We start from the raw sequence: 22,649 nt of genomic DNA, 5'->3' as shown, positions 1-22,649 counted from the left end.
TCATGCATATTCATGTAATTCATTCCTAAATGAATATGAGGTGGGGAGGCAGAAAAATATTTGAAGAAATAATGGCCAAAATTTTTCCAAATTAGATGAAAATTGCAAACCTAAAGATCTAAGAATTTCAATGAATCCTAAATACAAGAAATATTTTAAAGCTATAGTAAGGCACATTATATGAACAAATTGCTCAAAATCAGTGGTAAAGAGAACATCTTATCTCTAGCTGATAACAGCTAGAGAAGTAACATATTATTTACAGATGAAAGCGTAGCGATGTCAACAGATTTCATAAGAAAAAAATGCAAGCAGCAAGACAAGTCAAGCAGCATCTTTTAAATTCTTAAAAGAAAATTGTTGCCAACCTGCAATTCTACACTGAGGAGACATATCTTTCAAAAATGAAGGCAAAATAAAGACTTCATGACCACGTGATTTGCACTAAAAGAAATGTTAAAGGAGGTCTTTCAGATAGCAGGAATATAGTAGTGGCTCTACTGTCTCTACACAAGTAAAAGGCACTGAAAATGGTAACTACAAGGTAAATATACAAGGTTTTAAATACTTTTAAAAGATAATTTATTGTTTAAATAAAAATAACAAAAATTTATTGAGACTTCTGTATCACATGTCTAAGTAAAATGTATCACAATAACATAAAATAAATTTTAAAATACACTTTATCAAAATATGTGTGATGCTGATAAGGCAGTACTTTGAGGAAAGTTTATAGCACTAAACACGTGTAAAAAACCAAGAAAAGTCTCAAGTCAATGATCTTGCTTTATACTAAAAACAAAACAAAACAAAACAAAACAAAAACAACACCTAGGAAAAAAGGAGAGCAAAAACCAAAGTAAGCCCAAGAAATGAAGTAATAAAGATAGAGTAGAAATCAATGGAATAGAAAACAAAAAACAGTAGAGCAAATCAATGAAAACAAAAGCTGATTCCCTGAGAAAATAAAATTGATACCTCTAACCAGACTGATCAGAGAAAAAAAAAAAATAGAACACAAACATCTAGTAGGAGGAATGAAAGAGGAATGACCACTACAGATACTACAAATACAGAAAAGAAAAGAAATTATGCCATTGTCAATAAATTTGACATCATGAATAAAATAAAAAAATTCCTTGAAAGATACAACCAAAGTTCACTCAAGAGGAAATAGATAACCCAAATAGTTTTATATCTTATTAATGAAATGGAACCTGAAAACAAACAAACAAACAAACAAACAAACAAACACTACCACAAAGAAAGTCCTAAATGGTTTCACTGGTAAATTCTACCAAACATTTAGGGAACAAATCATAATGATTTTACACAAATTCTCCAGAAAACTGGAAAGGAGAGAACACTTTGTAACTCATTTCATGAGGCCAGCATTACCATGATACCAAAAAAGACAAAGATGTCACAAAAAAACTATGAACCAATTATTGTCATGAACTTAGGTGTAAAAATTATAAACAAAATTTTAGAAAGCTGTATCCAGCAATAAATAATAATAGTACAGCATGACCAAAGTGAGGCCTATTCAAGGAATGTAAAGATGGTATAACATTTGGAAATCAACCAATATCATGCAGCACATTAACAAACTAGAAAACAGAAACTACATGATTATATCATATCTTCAAAATTCATTTCTGAAAAACTCAGCAAATTATGAACAGGAGGGAACTTCTTCAACCTGATAAAGGGCTTCTCTGAAAAATCCTATAGCAAACACCATTACTTAAGGATGAAACACTACATAATTAAACAAAACTTACATTTCAAAATGAGACACTTAAAATACGACGTTTAAAAATACTAAAATAGGTGAAAGAGTGATACAAATTAAAATCAGAAAAACTAAGAAATGAGCTGATAGAACTCAAAGAATTTGAAATGAAACAAAAATAATTTCAGACCTAAAAATTAAACTAGAAGGAATATGAGGAAATGCACATAATAATAATGTCTTAAGAGCTACAAAAGGTGAAGAGGAGAACCTTTTAGAAATAAAGAATAGGCCGGGCGCGGTGGCTCACGCCTGTAATCCCAGCACTTTGGGAGGCCGAGGCGGATGGATCACGAGATCAAGAGATCGAGAACATCCTGGTCAACATGGTGAAACCCCGTCTCCTCTACTAAAAATACAAAAAATTAGCCGGGCATGGTGGCGCATGCCTGTAATCCCAGCTACTCGGGAGGCTGAGGCAGGAGAATTGCCTGAACCCAGGAGGCGGAGGTTGCAGTGAGCCGAGATCGCGCCATTGCACTCCAGCCTGGGTAACAAGAGCGAAACTCCATCTCAAAAAATAAAAAATAAAAAAAAGAAATAAAGAATAAGATAAAAAGTACTCAAGAGAAAGTGATACATTTGTAACATAAGTGAAGCAGATCCAACCTACATTTAATGAGTATGAAGAAGAAAATCAAAGCATGGAAACTAAATACTAAAAATTATGCTACAATGTAATACTAAGAATTTTAATTTAAAAAATGTTTCAGGCCGAGTGCGGTGGCTCACGCCTATAATCCCAGTACTTTGGGAGGCGAAGGTGGGCAGATTACCTGGGGTCGGGAGTTTGAGAGGAGCCTGACCAACATAGAGACACCCCTTCTCTACCAAAAACACAAATTTAGCCAGATGTGGTGGTGCATGCCTGTAATTCCAGCTCCTCAGGAGGCCGAGGCAGGAGAATCTCTTGAACCCAGAAGGCGGAGGTTGCAGTGAGCCAAGATGCCCATTGTACTCCAGCCTGGGCAACAAGAGCGAAACTCCATCTCCAAAAGAAAAAAAAAAGTAGGCAGGAATATGTGCATATGTTATATGCAAAAAAACACACACACCATTTTATATAGGAAACTTGAACATCTGCAGATTTTAGTATCCACAAAGCTTGGGGGTGTCCTGGAACCAATCCCTGCAGACAGTGAGGCAAGACCATACTTATCAGTATTAGCCAGCACTAAGTCAGCACACAAAACACTTGCTTTATGCTCTTTTTATCTGTATCACATTTCAAAATAAAAAACTTTTCATTAAAAGAGTTAGATGAGCACACTATTAGGAGTCCTCCACTCTGTAATGCTCAAATAGTTTGGCAAAATGTTGGAAAGAAAGAGCATGTTTTTTGGGAGAGAAAGAGGAAGGATTAATTACTATGAGGGAAAAAGGGTAGGGAAAGCAAAAATATTAAAACATAAGGGCAATCCCAATAGATTAAATCACTATACCATACACAGAAAAGTGCTATATTTTGGCATTACTGTAGTTGGTATCATTTCTGATCAGTGTGGAGATGGGAGGTAGAGGAGAATATTCTAGGTTCTGGCTTATAGATATCAGAAATGTGACTACAATGTAACAGAACTGATTTATTAAAACACCCTTCTAAACACATATCCAAATGAGTGTAATTCCATCTAGTTCCTGTGAGGAGACTACACCCTTATTCTAATTATCTTGTCATTGCTTAAAGTAGCTTGAAACTACACTTTCTAAACTGCCTTCAGAAATCATTTAGTTATGGATGCAAAATAATCGGTCTTATGACTTTACTGTCATATCATCGTTTGATCAAGACCTGTATTATCCAGCTCAATCACACAAAATAGTCACAAAATTTTGGTTATTTTCAAAAATCAAATGCACTCTTGAAAGGCAAAGATTTGCCACCACTGAAGACATTCTAAAGAATGTGCCATAGTCTGTGATGGAAACTCAGAGGAGTACCAGAAATGTTTTGGGCAATGGTAGTGTCACTGCAATGAGTGCATAACTTCCTCAAGTGACTTAGAAGAAAAGAAGTCATTTTTATCATAAAATGGGATATGTTTAAAGTAAGTCTTCTTACTTTATTGTAATTTTTAAGTATTTGCTTGGGCACTGTCTTAAAAAAACCTTTATACTATAATATTTTTCAAGGATAAGATAGATAAAAAGCTTTGCTTGGGAAGAACTTTGTCATGTTGAATGATAATCAGGTAAGGGCCTATTTATTCTTATACCTCTTTTAGGCAGGAAAACATGCTATTTGGCAGGTTAAAAAAAAAAAAAACCAGCTTCATGAACTAAACACTTACCCACGTCATTAACAAAGATGAAGAATAATAAGAAGTTAAGTACATCGAATTTCCAAACATCAAAATGAAACTAAGGATAACTGAAATCTGAAAAAAAAAAAGAAAGAAAAAAATACAGTTTATGGTTATTACACATAATTGGCATAATTCATACTTTCTAGGTATATAGCCATTTCTAATGCAAATTTATTTGCATAAAGATGAGTGACTCTTGACCTAATAATAATAGAATTTCAAGCCACTGCTAGATTCTAAGTAATAAAATTCAAAACTATAAACTCCATCTGGCAGAATTTAACTTCTTCTCCATCTGCTTCATGGAACAATGAAAAATAAGTCTATGATTTCTATTGTTTCAATAATGAAATAATATAATAAGAAAGACAGACAGTTACTAGTTTTATTAATCTTATTTTTGTTAGACTTCAGGACTTCTATTTTTTATGAAGCTTTACTAACTTTTTATGTTTTTAAGGAAGCTACGTTTGGGACCTAAGCCAAAAACAAAATTGTAAGAATATAAAATTTCAGAGTGTCATATTCATGCAAAATGCTAAAAATCTCATGTCTGAGAAAGAAAAGGCAGTTTTAAAAGTAGTAACAAGAATAACAAATAAAACATAAAAATAAAAAGTTTTAGAGAGTAAAACAGATCTACAGTCTAGTTGAAAGTATAGTCTGTTACATTATAACATCTATAATATACATTTCCCGTTTTCCTTCTGGATATTACCAATACCATATGTATTAAATATTATCAAAGAAGAGGTATCCTATAAAATAGAATCACTATTTTATAAACTCTGAGAACCTATTTTAATATTTGACTTATACATATTAAAAATGTTACCGTGTTCATATAAATGATCTTCTGAAATTTGCTTGGCTCAATGTATCCCACAATATACATGGGAAATAATGATGCTATCTGAAATAATACAAAAAAGCAAAAGTGAAAAAAAGTATAGAAAAACTAACACTTCACTATTCACAAAGTAAACAGAAAGGAGGGCTACAGTTCTAATAATGGTAAGCAAAGTAATTTGAACCAAACTTCCCACTAAGAACTAGAATGGCTAGGAAAAATATAAATATAAAAATTAAAATATTTTAAACATAGGCATAAAAGACACATATTATTAACAAAGTAAATGAGGAATTTAAAAGATAGATGGCAATCTCTACCAATGAGCATGACAGTTTGGGCCACTTTTCTTCCAGAGGTATCTGCCAATTTCAACAAAGGCAGATGCCTGCCAGCTGAGAGGCAGTTGGGAGACCAATAAGCTGAGCAGACATGTCAGCAGATTCAGCAGTCAGGGTACACTGAGAAGATGCTTTACTTTGGAGCTTCAAAATATCACACTCTAATAGTGAACCAGAAATCAAGCAACCCTCAGAAAGACAAACCCAACTATGGATCATCTCAATCTGATTGCATGAAGGTAGTTCAAGATTTATGAGAGCTTTTCACTTGCCTCTCCAATTTCTCAGGTATAATGTCTAGCACCAAATAAAAAATAACCCAGGATAGATGGTGATAAGACATTATCACTAATACAATAGAAAGAGATCCACAAAAGGTTTAGATCAGAGATCAGCACATTTGTTATATAAAAGGCCAGATAATAAATATGTTATGCTTTGTTGGTCACATATAGTCTCTTGTATAGTCTTTTTCTATTTTTGTTCTACAACCCTTTAGATATATAAAAACTATTCTTAGCCTGGAGATCACTCAAACTCTTGTCTGGCATCATCAGATATGTCTTTAAACTATACTTAAACTATACTTCAAATGTTCAAGGAAATAACTGATAGGATTAAAAATTCTAGGAGAGCACAGAAGTCATAAAAAATGAATTGGGCCAGGCATAGTGGCTCATGCCTATAATCCCAGCATTTTGGGAGGCCAAGGTCAGAGGACTGCTTGAGTCCAGGATTTCAAGACCAGCCTGGACAAGATAGTGAGGCCCAATCTCTACAAAAAATTAAAAAATTAGTCAGGTATGGTGGCACAATGAACTAATTTTAACCTTAATTTATGAAAAACACAATTAAGAATAAAATCTTAAAGTAATTCCAGAAAAACAACATTGAATTATCCCTCTGTAAGCATGAAATGCACACATACAAACAAAACTATATACATTAGTAAAGAAAAATAAAAGCCTAGTATATATCCAGAGAATGGCTAGAAAATCACTACTGCATTATCAAACTTACCCAAAGAGCTTCTTAAATAGTTTAATCAGTACTACTGGATTAATAAACTTGCTTGCAATGAAGTGATCCTCATTAAAAATCTATTCTACTCTGTTGGCATATACAAATAGTGAAAACCATAGAAAAAAATCTCTGTGTTATAATGTGAAAGGGGCCAACAATTATGAAATAAGGCAGAGGGAAAACTTTAAACATGCAGTACTAATTAAGCTGGGGTTGTAATTTCATTTCATTCTTTGTGGGCTATTGGCAGCATAAGGCTTCTTGGTAGAATTTCTTACTTCCAATATAGAATATTATTAATATCATCAGTATTTGTTATGTGGGAAGGTGCTCTGATGGAAAATCTTAGTATCATGAAATTTCATCAAAATTGTCCATTTACTCTCTGCTTCCCAAATTCAGTTTCTTGGTACTAGTTACGCAGTTGTTTTGGAAACAGGATATGGGCTCAGCTCACTTAAGCAATGATGAGCTTTATAATCAAAGCTCACAGAAATGGCACCAGGTGAAATTCTGCTCTACAGGCCAACATTTAGCTGGATTAGAAGCAGAATGTAATGCTGTGAAGAGTAGGACTGGCCCTTAGCATGTCGTGTAGCTTGGCACCCAGAATGATTCCAGGGCAAAAGGAAAACCTGAAGTTGAGATATTATCTCAAACACCAAAAAGAGCATTTGTGAATAAGAATAATAGAAAAAAAGTCTTTCCCATGTCGAGCCTTAAAATCTGTCAAACTAACCAATACACTAAAAGAATGTAGAATTTTATTATTTCATAAAAATCATACATTTATGTAAACTTTATTCCCTATTTAAAAAATCTTTTATGGCATAAATGTAATTATATTTAAAAATTTCTATGGAAACAACAAAGTACATTTTGCATTCAACTTAATTAATATACCCAAAAGAATATAACTCATTCTATTACAAAGATACATGTACCCATTTATTCACTGCACCACTATTCACAATAGCAAAGGCATGGACTCAACCGAAATGCCCATCAGTGATAGACTCGATAAAGAAAATATGAACATACACCCCATGAAATACCATGCAGCCATAGAAAGAAATGAGATCAGGTCCTTTGCAGGACATGGATGGAGCTGGAGGCCATTATCCTCACAGCAAGAGGAACAGAAAACCAAACACCACATGTTCTCACTTACAAGAGGGAGCTGAACAATGAGAACACATGGATACAGGGAGGGGAACATCACACACTGTGGCCTCTCAGGGGATGGGGTTGGAGGGAGGGAGAGCATTAGGAAAAATAGGTAATGGATGCTGGGCTTAATACCTAGGTGACGGATTGATAGGTGCAAAAACCATCATGACACACATTTACCTATGTAACAAACCTGCACAGCCTTCACATGTACCCCAGGACTTAAAATAAAAATAAAAAATAATTTAAAAAATCATCTTACCTGTGTAAAAAGTATAAACTGAGCAAATTGCCAGGGAAGCATAAAAGCAACATTGGAAAGACAGAGTGCAATGAAGGGCCTTCTATCATTGCTTGAGGTCCTTAATAGAGAGAATCGACACCGGTAAGTTTCACCCTAAACATAGGCTGTCACTGAAAAGAAAGACTAATTGCAAAATGATAAAATCTAAATTATTCCATTACCTTTACTATAATACAACAAAATACAGTAACCTTTTAAAGTATACTAAAAAGAACTTGAAATGCTTGGACTATAAAACTGCCTTGCATGAAGCAATCAAAATCTGAGTTTGAAAAATAACATTGTAATTTACCACTAAATATTTTAAATACAAAAGCTCATTTTCCTCTACATATGCATGGCATTAGAAATTTAATACTCTAGCAAGAAGGTGAGAAAATAGGACACAGCACTGCCCCTGCACTCCTCAAGATGCTTCTCCTGTATGTGTAGCAACAACTTTTATATACTACCACCTATCTATTTCAAAACATTGGAGAAAAATATAAGTGCTGACGAAGTAATACATTAATAACTATGGGAAAATTTTAAGGAAAAGGAATCTTAAAAAATTAAAAAATCGCCGGGTGTGGTGGCTCAAGCCTATAATCCCAGCACTTTGGGAGGCCGAGACGGGTGGATCACGAGGTCAAGAGATCAAGACCATCCTGGTCAACATGGTGAAACCCCGTCTCTACTAAAAATACAAAAAATTAGCTGGGCATGGTGGCGCGTGCCTGTAATCCCAGCTACTCAGGAGGCTGAGGCAGGAGAATCGCCTGAACCCAGGAGGCGGAGGTTGCGGTGAGCCGGGATCGCGCCATTGCACTCCAGCCTGGGTAACAAGAGTGAAACTCTGTCTCAAAAAAAAAAAAAAAAAAAAAAAATTAAAAAATCATTCTAGAATTCAGTTGAAGTACATGGAAGTTTAAATTGTCCATTTTGCATTACTGAGCTGTATTGGGAACCAATACCTTTTACCACAGAGTAACTATAGTAACTTTTAGATATAAAAAAAGAAACACAAACATTTCACACAAATAATAAAACTGTAACTGTTCCTTTTATAAATGCTGCATTGGATTTTGATGAATCTTTGTACAATTGTATATAAATTTTCAAAAGCAAAATTCTAAATGATCATATTGTATAGTAATATTATCACAAAATACTCATTATGTACTTTGTAATCTTATATTTTTCAAACAAAAAATTGCTTTTGACTAAGATATAGAGTATAGCACATGGCCTCAATGACACAAACCTAAATGCTCTAACTATTTTATTCCATAAAACCTCTTACTGACCAGACTGATATCACCTCAAAAACAAAGAAAAATAACCCACCTTCCTAGAAATTAAACTGGGAATGAATAGCAAGGGGTGATGGAGAATAGGCAGCTTCCTTCACCTAATCTTTGAGGGAAAGCAAAGTGTAGAGCAATGACATAGAAATCTGAATAAGGAGCAGGTTCCTAAATCTAAATTCAACTGCAGAATATACTTGTCAGGCTGGCAACAAATCAGAAGTTAGTTAGCCTGCTGCATTCTCAAGGTTTGTGCCATGCTGGTACACCATTATTTACCACTCTCTTCAATTAGCTTTATCTGAGGCCACAAATATTTGCATGGCCATGTTCTGTGATTAAAGAGATAAATATGGCATGGTCCCTGTTTCCACTGGTACTTTCAGATACATATAATTGGCTGGGCAGTGGCTCACACCTGTAATCCCAGCACTTTGGGAGGCTAAGGTGGGTGGGTCACTTGAAGTCAGGAGTTCGAGACCAACCTGGCCAATGTGGCAAAACCCTGTCTCTATTAAAATACAAAAATTAGCTGGGGGTGGTGGTGTGTGCCTATAATCCCAACTACTTGGGAGGCTGAGGCAGGAGAATCACTTGAACCTGGGAAGCAGAGGTTGCAGCGAGCCAATTGTGCCACTGCTCTCCAGCCTGGCCAACAGAGCAAGACTTCATCACTAAATAAATAATACACACCTATATGCATACATATAATTGTATATTTATACATAGACATTTGTGTATGTGTGATTTTTATAAGGCAGAATCTGCCAGGGACTAGTAGGTGAAGAATGGAGTCCTCTGGGAGTTTGGAGAAGATAGTGATCATTATTACATTCAGTGAGAGTTCTCAGTAGTATTCTATTAAACTTATTTCTCTCATAAGGTTATTTATAATATTCTACCACTTAAAGACTTATTTGTTCATTTCTCAGACCTCTTAAATATCTAAAATGCTTATAAATAAGATCCCTACAAAAAAGTGTGTCCAAAAAAAAAAAAAGTTTGAGATGAAACTGGTTAACCTGTTAGAAACATTGGTTGTTCAGAAATGCTTCATAAATATGTGAATGCATATACTCCGTATCCATCTAACTCCACATTTCCCAAATTCTTTTGCACACAGAATACTTTTTTCATGACACATTCATCAAAACCACAGGTTGGAAAACAATGTCAGAGTACCTCAACTTTGAAAACGCAATTGTTTCTCAAAAACTTTTGAATCTTGGCAACCATATATGAACACATACCTTTTGGTTTATTAAAACATAATGTAGTTACCTAAAACCTGTAGTCTACACTCTTAAATGGACAGCAATTTTTAAATAGCAATTTTGAATTATTTTCTTAACTTTATACTCAATTTACTTTTAAAATAACTTTAAAATGGTTTAAATTTGTTAATTACAATGTCATAAGTTGAAGTATATATGTAATAATATTTTATATAGTATATATTTATATACACATCACACACACACACACACATAATTTTTATTTTTTGAGAGGGAGTCTCACTTTGTCACCCAGACTGGAGTGCAGTGACACAATCTTGGCTCACTGCAACCTCCACCTCCTGGGTTCAAGTGATTCTCCTGCCTCAGCCTCCCAAATAGCTGGGATTACAGGCATACACCACCATGCAGGGCTAATTTTTGTATTTTAGTAGAGATGGGGGTTTCACCATGCTGGCCAGGCTGGTCTCGAACTCCTGACCTCAAGTGATCTGCCAACCTCAGCCTCCCAAAGTACTGGACTGAAGTATATTTTTAAAAACTTAACATATAATTTATTTGCCTTTGTTTTATATATCAAAGTTACCTGAGAATCAAAGTTAAAATATACATCTGAAGTACAAGGAACGGATAGGAAAAACTTTCACGGAGGGGTGGCGTCCACATCACACGGGTGGCCTGAAATCAACAAAATGCCCATTTCATATCATGCTTACTACAACAAACATATTTAAAAACCATGGGTGAGTTTGTTTCAGTAATTTTAACACTAGGCTCACTAGATCCCATTTCCGAGTATCTGGCATAGCTTCTCAGGTTTTGAAGCTCTCTTAATGCTTGAGGCCATTAAATAGAGAGCAATTAACTACCACGTACAGAAACCAGCAACAGATGGATCAGACATACGTCTTAGAAATAATTTTTATTTTTAGACAAAATTCCCATAAGAGATATGGGAATTTTGATGGAAAAAATTTCCATCAAAAATTTCTAAAATTCTAGGAAGAATGTAAACTCTTATTACTTTGTAAGAGTCTTAAAAGTTATTGCTCCTCCTCCAAGAAACCAAAATTGTAAATTTTGGAAAAGGACTTACGATACATCTAAGAAAGTCAACTTATCCCAACAGTTGTCTGGGACACTCAGAGATAAAGCTTTGTCTTTCTGTCAACACATTGTTGAATAACAATGCATTTGTTTGCTTTAAAATAATATATATAAGGCTTTTATGTATGATTATTATGATTTATCTGATTTTTAAAAATTAACCCAAATATTATGATTTATCTAACTGATTGTTCAAAATTAACCCAACAGCAATGGATAAAAGTGCTTCTACCCTGGCCCGGCATGGTGGCTCACACCTGCAAGCCCCAGCACTTTGAGAGGCCTAGGTGGGTGGATCACAAGGTCAGGAGTTCAAGACCAGCCTGTCCAACATGGTGAAACCCCAAATCTACTAAAAATACAAAAATTTAGCCAGGCGTGGTGGCACATGCCTGTAATCCCAACTACTCAGGAGGCTGAGGCAGGAGAAATGCTTGAACCCCGGAGGTGGAGGTTGCAGTGAGCTGAGATTGCATCAGTGCACTCCAGCCTAGGTGACAGAGCAAGACACCGTATCAAACAAACAAGCAAGCAAGCAAACAAACAATTTCTACCCTATGTAAACTGTGTCATAACATGTTAAATATTTTGCTCCCAAGAGCTAGTAGAGTCTCACTCTTTTTTATTGCCATACCCTCATGGACATAGTATGTACTCAATGTTTCGTTGAATGAATCCACTGTATTTGAAATAAGCTTCTATGAGCTCTTTTTTAGGTGGACTATGTTTCATTAGGCTGAGTTAGCAAATTAATGTCTATTTTGAATTCAGCATTTTGCATTACTGAATGGGCAGAATAACGTAACAGAAAGTGAGGGAGCAGATGGCAGTGTCTTAACCGTGTGCCTGCTGTCAGGCCTGAGGCCTCTTTCATTGTTGTTAAGGGGAGTGCAATATGTACAAAGTTGCAGTTAGGCAGATGAATAAAGTTCTAGAGATCTACCGTACAATATTGTGTTAATGCTGTATTGCACACTTAAAAATCTGATAACAGGGCAGAGCTCATGTTACTTATTCTTACCACAATAAAAAAGTTGATTATATATATATATAAAAATATACACACACACATATATGTTATATATAATATATATTTAAGTTTTTATAAAATATAAACATAATTTTATAAATATATGTGTGTGTGTGTGTGAGAGAGAGAGAGAGAGAGAGAGAGAGGAAGAGAGTGAGAGACAGACAGAGAGAGAGAGAGAGAGAGAGGTTTTAAAAGCAGACAGATACAGAATAGGAAATCCAGCTTTGTCATGTAATGAATAAGTAATTTTCTTTAAATTTAAATTTCATAACTTGTATGGCGAGGCTACCATCACCCTCTAAAAAAGTTTAGTAGGAATAAATCAGATAATGTGCATGATGTGATTCAACTCAACAAGTACAGTATTTCCCTTTCTCTACAGAATATATGTATATGTATATTTTACTAAAAATAAGGCAAGAGATTTCATGTTTGAAATTCTATTTAAACATTTCAATCAATATGATTAATATGATTAAAATACCAATTTATAACACAAGGGTCTTTAAAATACTGTGAAGTCATAAGTAGTATACGATTACATATTGTTTTAATGAAAACATTTTCTGGTTCCTCTACAGCCCCTTATATTTCTTAAAAATTGCTTTCTAGAAAACAAACCTCTCCATGGTTGAAAAATAAGCACAGTACTGTAATAAAACCTCCTAGCTGAGTCCCACTGTAAAAGAAAAAAAAAAGAGTATTAATCAAAATTCACATAAAATATGGTGAGTTTTTCAGTTATCTCAGAATTTAAAAATCAGTTTTCCATATTTAAAACATAATAGTAATAAACCATACCCATGTATTTATATTTAAATCCTGAACGTACAATTCTAAAAAGTGTACATAGTGTACATATAACCTCAATTTTATAATTTATTATAGCTAAAATACTTTTTAAATAAAATACATAAGGTGTGAACATAAAATAATTTTTAAGAAACAAGCTAGCACTTTAGAGTCTAGATCACATCCTTAGAATACTCTGAATAAAGGCAAATTTTTATCTTTTGAAATTGGATTTAAGGGACTGAGAGATGAAGACAAGATTCTAACGGTTTGATTTAGCAGTAACTTAGAACTGTCTAAATCACCGCAAATACTCTTTACTTGAGTTCCAGAGAAGCAATAACGCAGAATACAAAAATCAGATGAAAGATAAAAACCATTTCTTTTTGTTTTTTTGAGGGTTTTTTTTTTTTTTTTTTTTTTTTTTTTTTTTTTTTTTTTGAGATGGAATCTCACTCTGCCACCCAGGCTGGAGTGTAGTGGCACCATCTCAGCTCACTGCAACCTCTGCCTCCAGGGTTGAAGCCGATTCTTCTGCCTCAGCCTCTGTAGTAGCTGGGATTATAGGAAACATGCCACTACACCCAGCTGATTTTTAAATTTTTAGTAGAGACAAGGTTGCACCATTTTGGCCAGGCTTGTCTTGAACTCCTGACCCCAAGTGATCTGGCCGCCTCGGCCTCCCAAAGTTCTGGAATTACAGGCATGAGCCACTGTGCCCAGCCAAAAACCATTTCTTAAATTGCCTTTTTGTGATCATGTCTGTGTGTGGGAATGCAGATGCTCACACCCACATCTGTATAGTGTTTCCACACTTGACTTTATCTTCCCTCTGCACACCACCTCCCTAGTCTAGCACATTCTAAGCACTGTGAGGATAGGAACAGGTTCTTTATGTATCTTGTTCTTTACTGTATCCCCAGCATCCACACTTGGAAGATTAATAAATACTGGCTGAATGAAGAAAGGAAGAAATAAGTTAAAAAACAAAAACAAAAACAGCAGAGGAGAGCTAATGGAAAATGATTTACCAAAGTTTCACACAGAAAATCCAGAGGATGAACTTCAAAGAGGAAGAAATTGAAAGAAAGAAGGTGTGAGCAGCAAGGACCAATTGTACACAGAGTAACAGGAGACATGTGGATAAATCAAAAAAAGATTTGACAATAGAAATAATAATTGTGGCAGCTGCAAGGGGTAACAGGAGTACTAAATGACGGTAATAATGTGTAAGATATGAGAGGATGTCTTCAAGAAAAGCATTCCAAGATTCCCTGTGTTGATTAGAAGAAAGGGAAAAATATCACCGTATTTTAGACTTGATCAAATTATGTCTGTATGTTAACATTTTATGGTTAGCCACCAAAAGAACAGAAGTAGAACATCTACCTTCCCAGTTAGTGCCAGTGGAGAGAGTAGCCATGGTAACAAATACACAAGTGTTCCCCAAATTCCTATTTGTTTCTCTTAACGCCAGATTCCAATCTCACAGTTTTGATGACACCTTCATAGTCAATATTGGTTGAATCTGTATATCCTTCTTAATGACTAGAGCCTAATAGTGCATTTTATATTCCAGGACAATATAACCAGTTTAGAGAGACTAGTACCTCTCAGGCAGCCCTCCCAATGAAAAATACTGATTTTAAAATGTTTTATTCATTGTGGTGTAACATTTTCCATACTAAAAAATAACAACGGTAAGGAATACAAACTATTTTTAAAAAACAGAACTTTTTTTAAAAAAGAGAACACTTTAAACCTGCCCAAACAATCTCAAAGCAATTATTTTCCCTCAAAATACTTTAATGAGCTTATATATTTCTATATGACATAGAGAAAAGTGCATTGAAATAGAGAAATGATTGTACTCTGAGTCCCCACTTGCCAGCCTCCAAGAATCAGTTACTGACCTGTTTTTTTGAGATTAACGTAACCATTTATATACATACATATATATATATATATACATATATATATATAATCAAACTATGATTTACATTAATCTGTTTTTAAACAACATACAAATGGAAATACGCAGTTTTTTTAAATTTTGTACCTGGATTCACTCATTCAAAATTGTAAGATTCAAACATGAATGCTCATTCATTCTCTTTATTGTATACTGTTCCATCATGTTAATAAATCAAAATGTATTTATTTCTTTGTTAATGGATATGTAGGTTGTTTCCAGTTTGAAGCTATTGCAAATAATGCTACTATATTAATGCATGTACTTCCTAGTACATATGTGCAAGACATTTTTGGGAATATATACTTCAGAATTACTGAGTCACAAGTTATCTGTAACTTCAACTTTACCAGATAATGAGATAATGTACACTATTTATCAAAACAGTTGTACCAATTTATATGTCCACCTGTGGTGGATAAAAGTTCCTTTATCAATTTATTAGATGTGAGTTGGTATTTCACTGTGGTTTGAATTTGTATTTTCTTCATGACTAATGATGGTGGTCAACTTTGCATATGTCTTATTGACCATTTGGTGTTCTTCTGAGAAGTAACAGTTCATAAACATTTTGTCCATTTTTCTATCAGGTTATCTTTCTTCATCTTTATCTTCCTACTCTAATATAAACTTCACGAGCACAGAGATTTCAGTTCTGTATTCCAAGCACTTAGAACAGTGTTCCAGGTCACAACAGGCTTTCAATAAATATTTGTCAAATTAATGAATGGAATTTCTGGATAGTAGGTGGGGTATTTATTTTGTAAGTATCTTCACTTACTTTGTGGTATTTTCTCCTACAGTTCTTCTGAGGAACTGAAGTTCTTTTCATCAAATTTATCAGTTTTCCTCATGGCTGGATTTTTACATCTTGTTTAAGAAACCATTTCTTATTACAAGTGACTGATATTTTTCTTTATTACATGATACATATTTTATAAATTTGTCTTTCATATTAGAGAGTGTTTAATCCAAGTTGGATTTACTGTTTACATAATTCCAATTTCTCTTTGTTCCATGTGCTCTCCCAATTATTCCAGCACTATTTATTAAAATGCCTGTCCTTACCCACCAATCTGCAATACCCACTTTTCCATATATCAAATGCCTTTAAACGTACATTTCTGCTTCTGAGCTCTGCTTCTGGGCTCAGTTATCTACTTGTCTATTCCTGTGCCAATATCATAGCATATTTTTACCTTAGCTTTATCGTATAGCAACAATTGATAGCATAAATTCTCCTTTTTCAAGAGTATCTTGACTATATTTGGCCCTTTGCATTTCTGAATAACTTTTAAATCAGCTCATCAAAGTCAACAAAAAGTATGCTGGAATTCTGACTGGAAAAGTATTGAATCTATAAATCTTTTTAATATCAAGTTTTCAATCAATGAATTGAGGATTTTTCTCTCCCCTTAAGATTTTCCTAGACATGCCTCATTTTCCCATAGCTGTCATATGTATCTTTTGTTGGATTTATTCTCATGAACGTCATGCTTTCAATGATATTCTAAATAGCATCCTTTTAAAATTTCATTTTTTTCTTTGATGCTAGTATATACAATTTATAATTTTGAATTTGCATCTAGTAACACTGTAAATTTTCTTATTATAAATACTGTATCCATAAACTTTAAACATTTTTCTAGATATATGATGTAATCTACTTTTAAGAACACTTGTTTCTTTTTTTTTTTTTCAAGTTTTCCAATCCTTATACTTATTACTACTTTTCATGTACTGTGCTGGATAGTATCCCTGATACAACACTGAATATGTCACTAGTTTGCATTGATTCTATGCTAGTCTTTTTTATGCTGAAAACTTTCTAAAACAAAGAGTGTGCATATTTACTAATCTCTATTGTCATAAGCCCTATGAAAACTCAATAAACATTTGTTGAAAGAGTAAAGTTATTAATTTTAATTATAAATTTTAAATGTTTTGTAGGACAAGAATAACATTGTAAAGAAACCTGATGATTCAGTTAGGACTATGTTCCACTGAAAGAAACAGAGAACCTAATAAGAGTGGCTTACACATTATGGATGTTGTTTATTATATCATTCAACAAGAAAATGGAAGGTAAGTATCAGTTGGCATTGGTTCAGCAGCAGCAGGACTAGGCCAGATATATCTGCTATTTTTATGGCCTTTCCCTTACAGTCACAAGATGACTGCTGCAGCTGTGGGCATGACATCCTAGCGTACTAAAGGCAGGAAGAAACAGAGAAAGGGCAGCTAAGTCTGTCCTTTTGTGAGAAAGGCAGATCCTTTCCCAGGTGTAACTAAAACTGACTTCACCTTCATTTTCATTAGCAAAAGCTAGCTGACATGGCTATCTCAGGGAGCAATGAAGTACAGGAACAAAACACATGACCACTGAAATGAATTTCAACTTATCACCTGAGACCAGTCGCACTGCTTCTTCAAACAACATTGTGGTAGTATTATCAAGATAGACAGGCTAGCAGATTTAAGTGTCTGCCACATGTGATACACAGTTTTTTCCACTGCTTAACTTCACCCTTAGAATATACAATTAGAAATGAGCTGCTACTACTGCTAACCAAAGATCTCCTCCAATGTTTTATTAATTTTACACATGAAACTAGGAGGTATTCCATTAAAGCCTTTGTTAGAAAATCTTAATTAATTTATAAAAATACTTACAGGATAAAAGAGATCCCTTTAAGACAGAATTTTAGTGATAGCTCCAGTTTCTGAATATTGATTAAGCTTCTGAAAAATCAAATAAATCCACAAACTTTCCTGATATAAGTCTAATCTCATTAATTTTCCTTTTTATTTAATCAACAACTATCATAGTCTGTGTAAGCCCAATGAAAGGTCTCTTAATTCAGTAGTAGCCTTACCTCAGGTATGCTCCATACATGAAGAACAATCCCATCATTAGTCCATTTAAAATAAAGATTACACCAACATAAAAGCAAGCAGGCTCTCCCAATCCTTTGAAAAGATACAGATAATTCAGTGTTTAATGAATACAGGACTGTAAAGCAATTGGGCATAATTATCTCAGTGCTTTGCAATCAAGAGCTCATGAATTTGCTGAAAGCATTTGCTTTCCAGATTGCTGCTGTGTTTAATTCTTTACCCTTATAAGAGTTTCTATGTATGTTTATACAGACACATATATATGTGTGCGTATGTGTATATATGTGTGTGTGTGTGTATGTATGTGTGCAAAACACATGACTGTTGAAATTAATTTAAACCCATCACCTGAGATCGGTTTCACTGCTTCTTCAAACAAAATTGCAGTACTGTTATCAAGATAGACAGGCTAGCAGATGTAAGTGCCTGCCACATGTGATACAGTTTTTACACAAATATATATATACACATACACATACATCTGTATAAACACATATATATACATACACACATACGTAAGCTCACCCTTAATGAGGTATTATAGAGTTACACTTATTTTTATAATTGTGTTTGTACTTTTGTCTAATGAATTACTATTATACTATAATGATTTGTTGGGGCTTCACATTTGTTTAGGTGATGCTACTGTAGTTCAGTGTCTGGAACTGTCTGCAGAACCACTTAATGAATACAAAAGAAAATCCATTGCGTTATTTTCATCTTTTGCTAGGCTCTAGGAAGAGTTAAGATATGGTTTGACTTCAGCATACAGCTTTAGTCTCTATGTACTTTACAATCATCCCACATAATTCTCAGAACAATTTTTGATATTAGCTGATATAAAAATACTTTTCTTATGGCTGAGAAAACAGAACATAGATTATTCAACTTGTCAAAGGTTATTTCACTTTAACTGGCTGGAGCCAAGGTCTGAAAGCTGGCCTTCTGATTCTTTCTGCCTCTCTGATCACTCCTTTCAGTCAGTTCCAGTAACTTCTCTCGTTTCATGTACCTCTCTTTAATATTGGACCACATTAGACTTCATCATATGCCCTCTTCATTTCTCCATCCTCACATTCTCCGTAAAGAAATTCTTCCACTCCCAGGGCTCCAATGATCTATATACAGATGATTCCAGGTCTACATTTAGTCTAGAACTTTTTCCTTATTCTTACATACCCAGATAGCCACTTGACTTCCCCACTCTGAGGTCTCTCAAGTACCTCAAATTAATGCATACACAGTGAAACATAACAATGCAAACCTGCTGCTGTTCAAATGTGTCCTACCATTCAAAGGAGCTCAGTTACTTAAGCTAGAAACCAAACTGTGTTTCACATGATTCTTCACTCACCTTACCAATTACCAAAGCTTGTCCATTCTACTTCCAAAATCTCTCTCAAACCCAGACACTTCCACGTTAACCTTCCTGCAATCACTTGCTCAGAGCACAACAGTCTCCTACCCGGCCTCCCTGAACTTGCTTTTGTCCCTTTACTAATATTCTTTCCATACCATTGACTAAATATTTTTTTAAATCCAAATCTGTTAAAATTCTTCAATGGATAAAGTAAAACTCCTTCACCAGTACACGCCCTTCGTGATCTGACCTTTGCTTAGATTTCCAAAACCGTTTCACATCATTTTTCCTCTTCATTGCTTCCAGGAATTCTAGCCTTCTTTCAGCTCCCTCCTGCTTCAGGATATTTGAATATGCTATTCCCTATTCTTAAAATACTTCTCCTCTCTCACTCCTGATGTCAGCAACACTAACCTATCACCTACTGGGAATGTAATTAATACCATATTTAGGTGATCACTTTCACCACTCAGACAGGGTCACATCTTCTAGGTGACTGAATCATTAAAAATTCTCTCACTGGCCAAATCATGAGCAAACTCCCATTCACAATGGCTTCAAACAGAATAAAATACCTAGAAATATAACTAAAAAAAGGATGCAAAGGACCTCTTCAAGGAGAACTACAAACCACTGCTCAAGGAAATAAAAGAGGACACAAACAAATGGAGAAACATTCCATCTCATTGTTAGGAAGAATCAATATCTTGAAAATGGCCATACTGCCCAAAGTAATTTACAGATTCAATGCTATCCCCATCAAGCTACCAATGACCTTCTTCACAGAACTGGAAAAAACCACCTTAAACTTCATATGGAACCAAAAGAGAGCCGGCAGAGCCCAGACAATCCTAAGCAAAAAGAACAAAGCCAGAGGCATCACACTACCTGTAATCAAAACAGCATGGTACTGGTACCAAAACCGATATACACCAAGGGAACAGAACAGAGGCCTTGGAGGAAATGCCACACATCTACAACCATCTGATTTTTGACAAACCTGACAAAAACAAGCAACGGGGAAATGATTCCCTATTTAGTAAATGGTGTTGGGAAAACTGGTTAGCAGTGTGCAGAAAGTGGAAACTGGACTCCTTCTCGACACCTTACACTAAAATTAACTCCAGATGGATTAAAGACTTAAACATAAGACCTAAATCCATAAAAACCCTAGAAGAAAACCTAGGCAAAACCATTCAGGACATAGGCACAGGCAAGGACTTCATGACTAAGACACCAAAAGCATTGACAACAAAAGCCAAAATAGACAAATGGGACCTAATTGAACTCCAGAGCTTCTGCACAGCAAAAGAAACAATTAGAGTGAACTGAAAACCAACAGAATGGGGAAAAAATTTGCAATCTACCCATCTGACAAAGGGCTAATATCCAGAATCTAATATCCAAAGGGCTAAAACAGATTTACAAGAAAAAGACAAACAAACCCATCCAAAAGTGGGAGAAGGATATGAAAAGATACTTTTCAAAAGAAGACATATATGAGGCAAAGAAACATGAAAAAAATGCTCATCATCACTGATTATTAGAGAAATGCACATCAAAACCACATTGAGATACCACCTCACACCAATTAGAATGGCGACCATTAAAAAATCTGGAGACAACAGATGCTGGAGAGGATGTGGAGAAATAGGAACACTTTTACACTGTTGGTGGGAGTGTAAATTAGTTCAACCATTGTGGAAGACAGTGTGGGGATTCTTCAAGGACCTACAAATAGAAATTCCATTTGACCCAGAAATCCTATTACTGGGTATATACCCAAAGGATTATAAATCATTCTGTTATAAGGACACATGCACACAAATGTTCACTGCAGCACTGTTTACAACAGCAAAGACCTGGAACCAACCCAAATGCCCATCGATGATAGACTGGACAGGGAAAATGTGGCACATATACACCATGGAATACTATGCAGCCATTAAGAAATGATGAATTTGTGTCCTTTGTGGAGACATGGATGAATCTGGAAACCATTATTGTCAGCAAACTGACACAAGAACAGAAAATCAAACACCGAATGTTCTCACTCATAGGCGAGTGTTGAACAATGAGAACACATGGACACAGGGAGGGGAGCATCACACACTGGGGTCTGTTGGGGGGGCAAGGAAGGCACTGTGGGGGTACAGTGGGTAGACAGGGAAGCGGTAACATGGGGAGAAATGCCAGATGTAGGTGACAGGGGGATGGAGGCAGCAAACCACATTGCCATGTGGGTACCTATGCAAAATTCCTGCATCATCTGCACATGTACCCTAGAACCTAAAGTACAATAAAAAAAATTTTTTTTAAAGTCTCTCATTTTATGAGGCATTTTCCCCAATCCTTTACATTTTACACAAAAAAGTATAACTGCCCCTCAAACATCCTCATCAATTCTATTTTTACTGAGGGAATCAGTAAAATATATATATATAAGGAACATACAGATTTAGTTTATATTCTAAAGTTGAATGTTGTTACAAGTCTAAAAATATATTCATAAAATATAGTAAGTAATCATGTTGTTAAGAATTTGAAGAAATAAAGAAAAAAACAATAGTGTTAGCATTATTCAAAGAGATACATGTGGCTTTGAACAAGAGTCTCAAGGGAAAGCACCATATTTGAATTGTGAAAGTGCTGAAATGCAAACATCTTAAATGGAAGTGACCACTATGTAACCTGGAAAGCTGTTAGATGATTCCAAAAGTGGTTCTTTGACAAAGACACCAATGTAGAAGATAAATAGGAAGACTTTTATTAGTGCTACTCATGGACTCTGAGCATATGTAAAAAGTAATTCTTCTAAATCAATCTATTATTGCATATCTGATTTTTAAATACGTATGCATCAATTTATATATTAACTGTTACAAATAGATATTTGACTATTTATCCTCAAAATTTATACATTGAAGCCATCCCAAAAACCATCTTTTTGTATCTTCTCATTCTGAAAGAGAAGACTTATTATAGTCAAGATTGCCTTACAATGGGATATGTTAATACTCAAATTCCAAATTTATACTCAAATTTGTAAGTATACAGCCTTCCTTCTCAGAAAACTACTTTAAAATGTAAAATATTCATTGAGGTGAGTCAGTTCTAAATTTTAAAAAAATCAACAACAGTTTACAGTAATTCTAAAAAGTGAATAATATTATTATT

The 22,649-nt window shown here is 34.7% G+C and overlaps 1 protein-coding gene across 8 annotated transcripts in view; it reads right to left on the bottom strand.

The window, feature by feature from the left end:
• The window catches only part of DPY19L2 (dpy-19 like 2), a 107,736-nt gene that overhangs the window by 64,877 nt on the left and 20,210 nt on the right, over nucleotides 1-22,649 (bottom strand). For all 8 annotated transcript variants that reach the window (XM_074379833.1, XM_074379837.1, XM_074379832.1 and 5 more), the window contains 6 exons: nucleotides 18,091-18,184; nucleotides 13,072-13,129; nucleotides 10,897-10,988; nucleotides 7,748-7,847; nucleotides 4,937-5,014; nucleotides 4,087-4,173 (listed from right to left, as the gene is read on the bottom strand). In XM_074379833.1, the coding sequence (XP_074235934.1) occupies nucleotides 4,087-4,173; nucleotides 4,937-5,014; nucleotides 7,748-7,847; nucleotides 10,897-10,988; nucleotides 13,072-13,129; nucleotides 18,091-18,184 (509 nt within the window). The remainder of the gene's footprint in view (nucleotides 1-4,086; nucleotides 4,174-4,936; nucleotides 5,015-7,747; nucleotides 7,848-10,896; nucleotides 10,989-13,071; nucleotides 13,130-18,090; nucleotides 18,185-22,649) is intronic.

Source organism: Saimiri boliviensis, chromosome 10 (genome assembly GCF_048565385.1).
Source record: "Saimiri boliviensis isolate mSaiBol1 chromosome 10, mSaiBol1.pri, whole genome shotgun sequence".
Lineage (NCBI taxonomy): Eukaryota > Metazoa > Chordata > Mammalia > Primates > Cebidae > Saimiri > Saimiri boliviensis.
The sequence above is the reverse complement of the archived record's forward strand: the minus strand, read 5'-3'. Positions and strand labels throughout refer to the sequence as shown.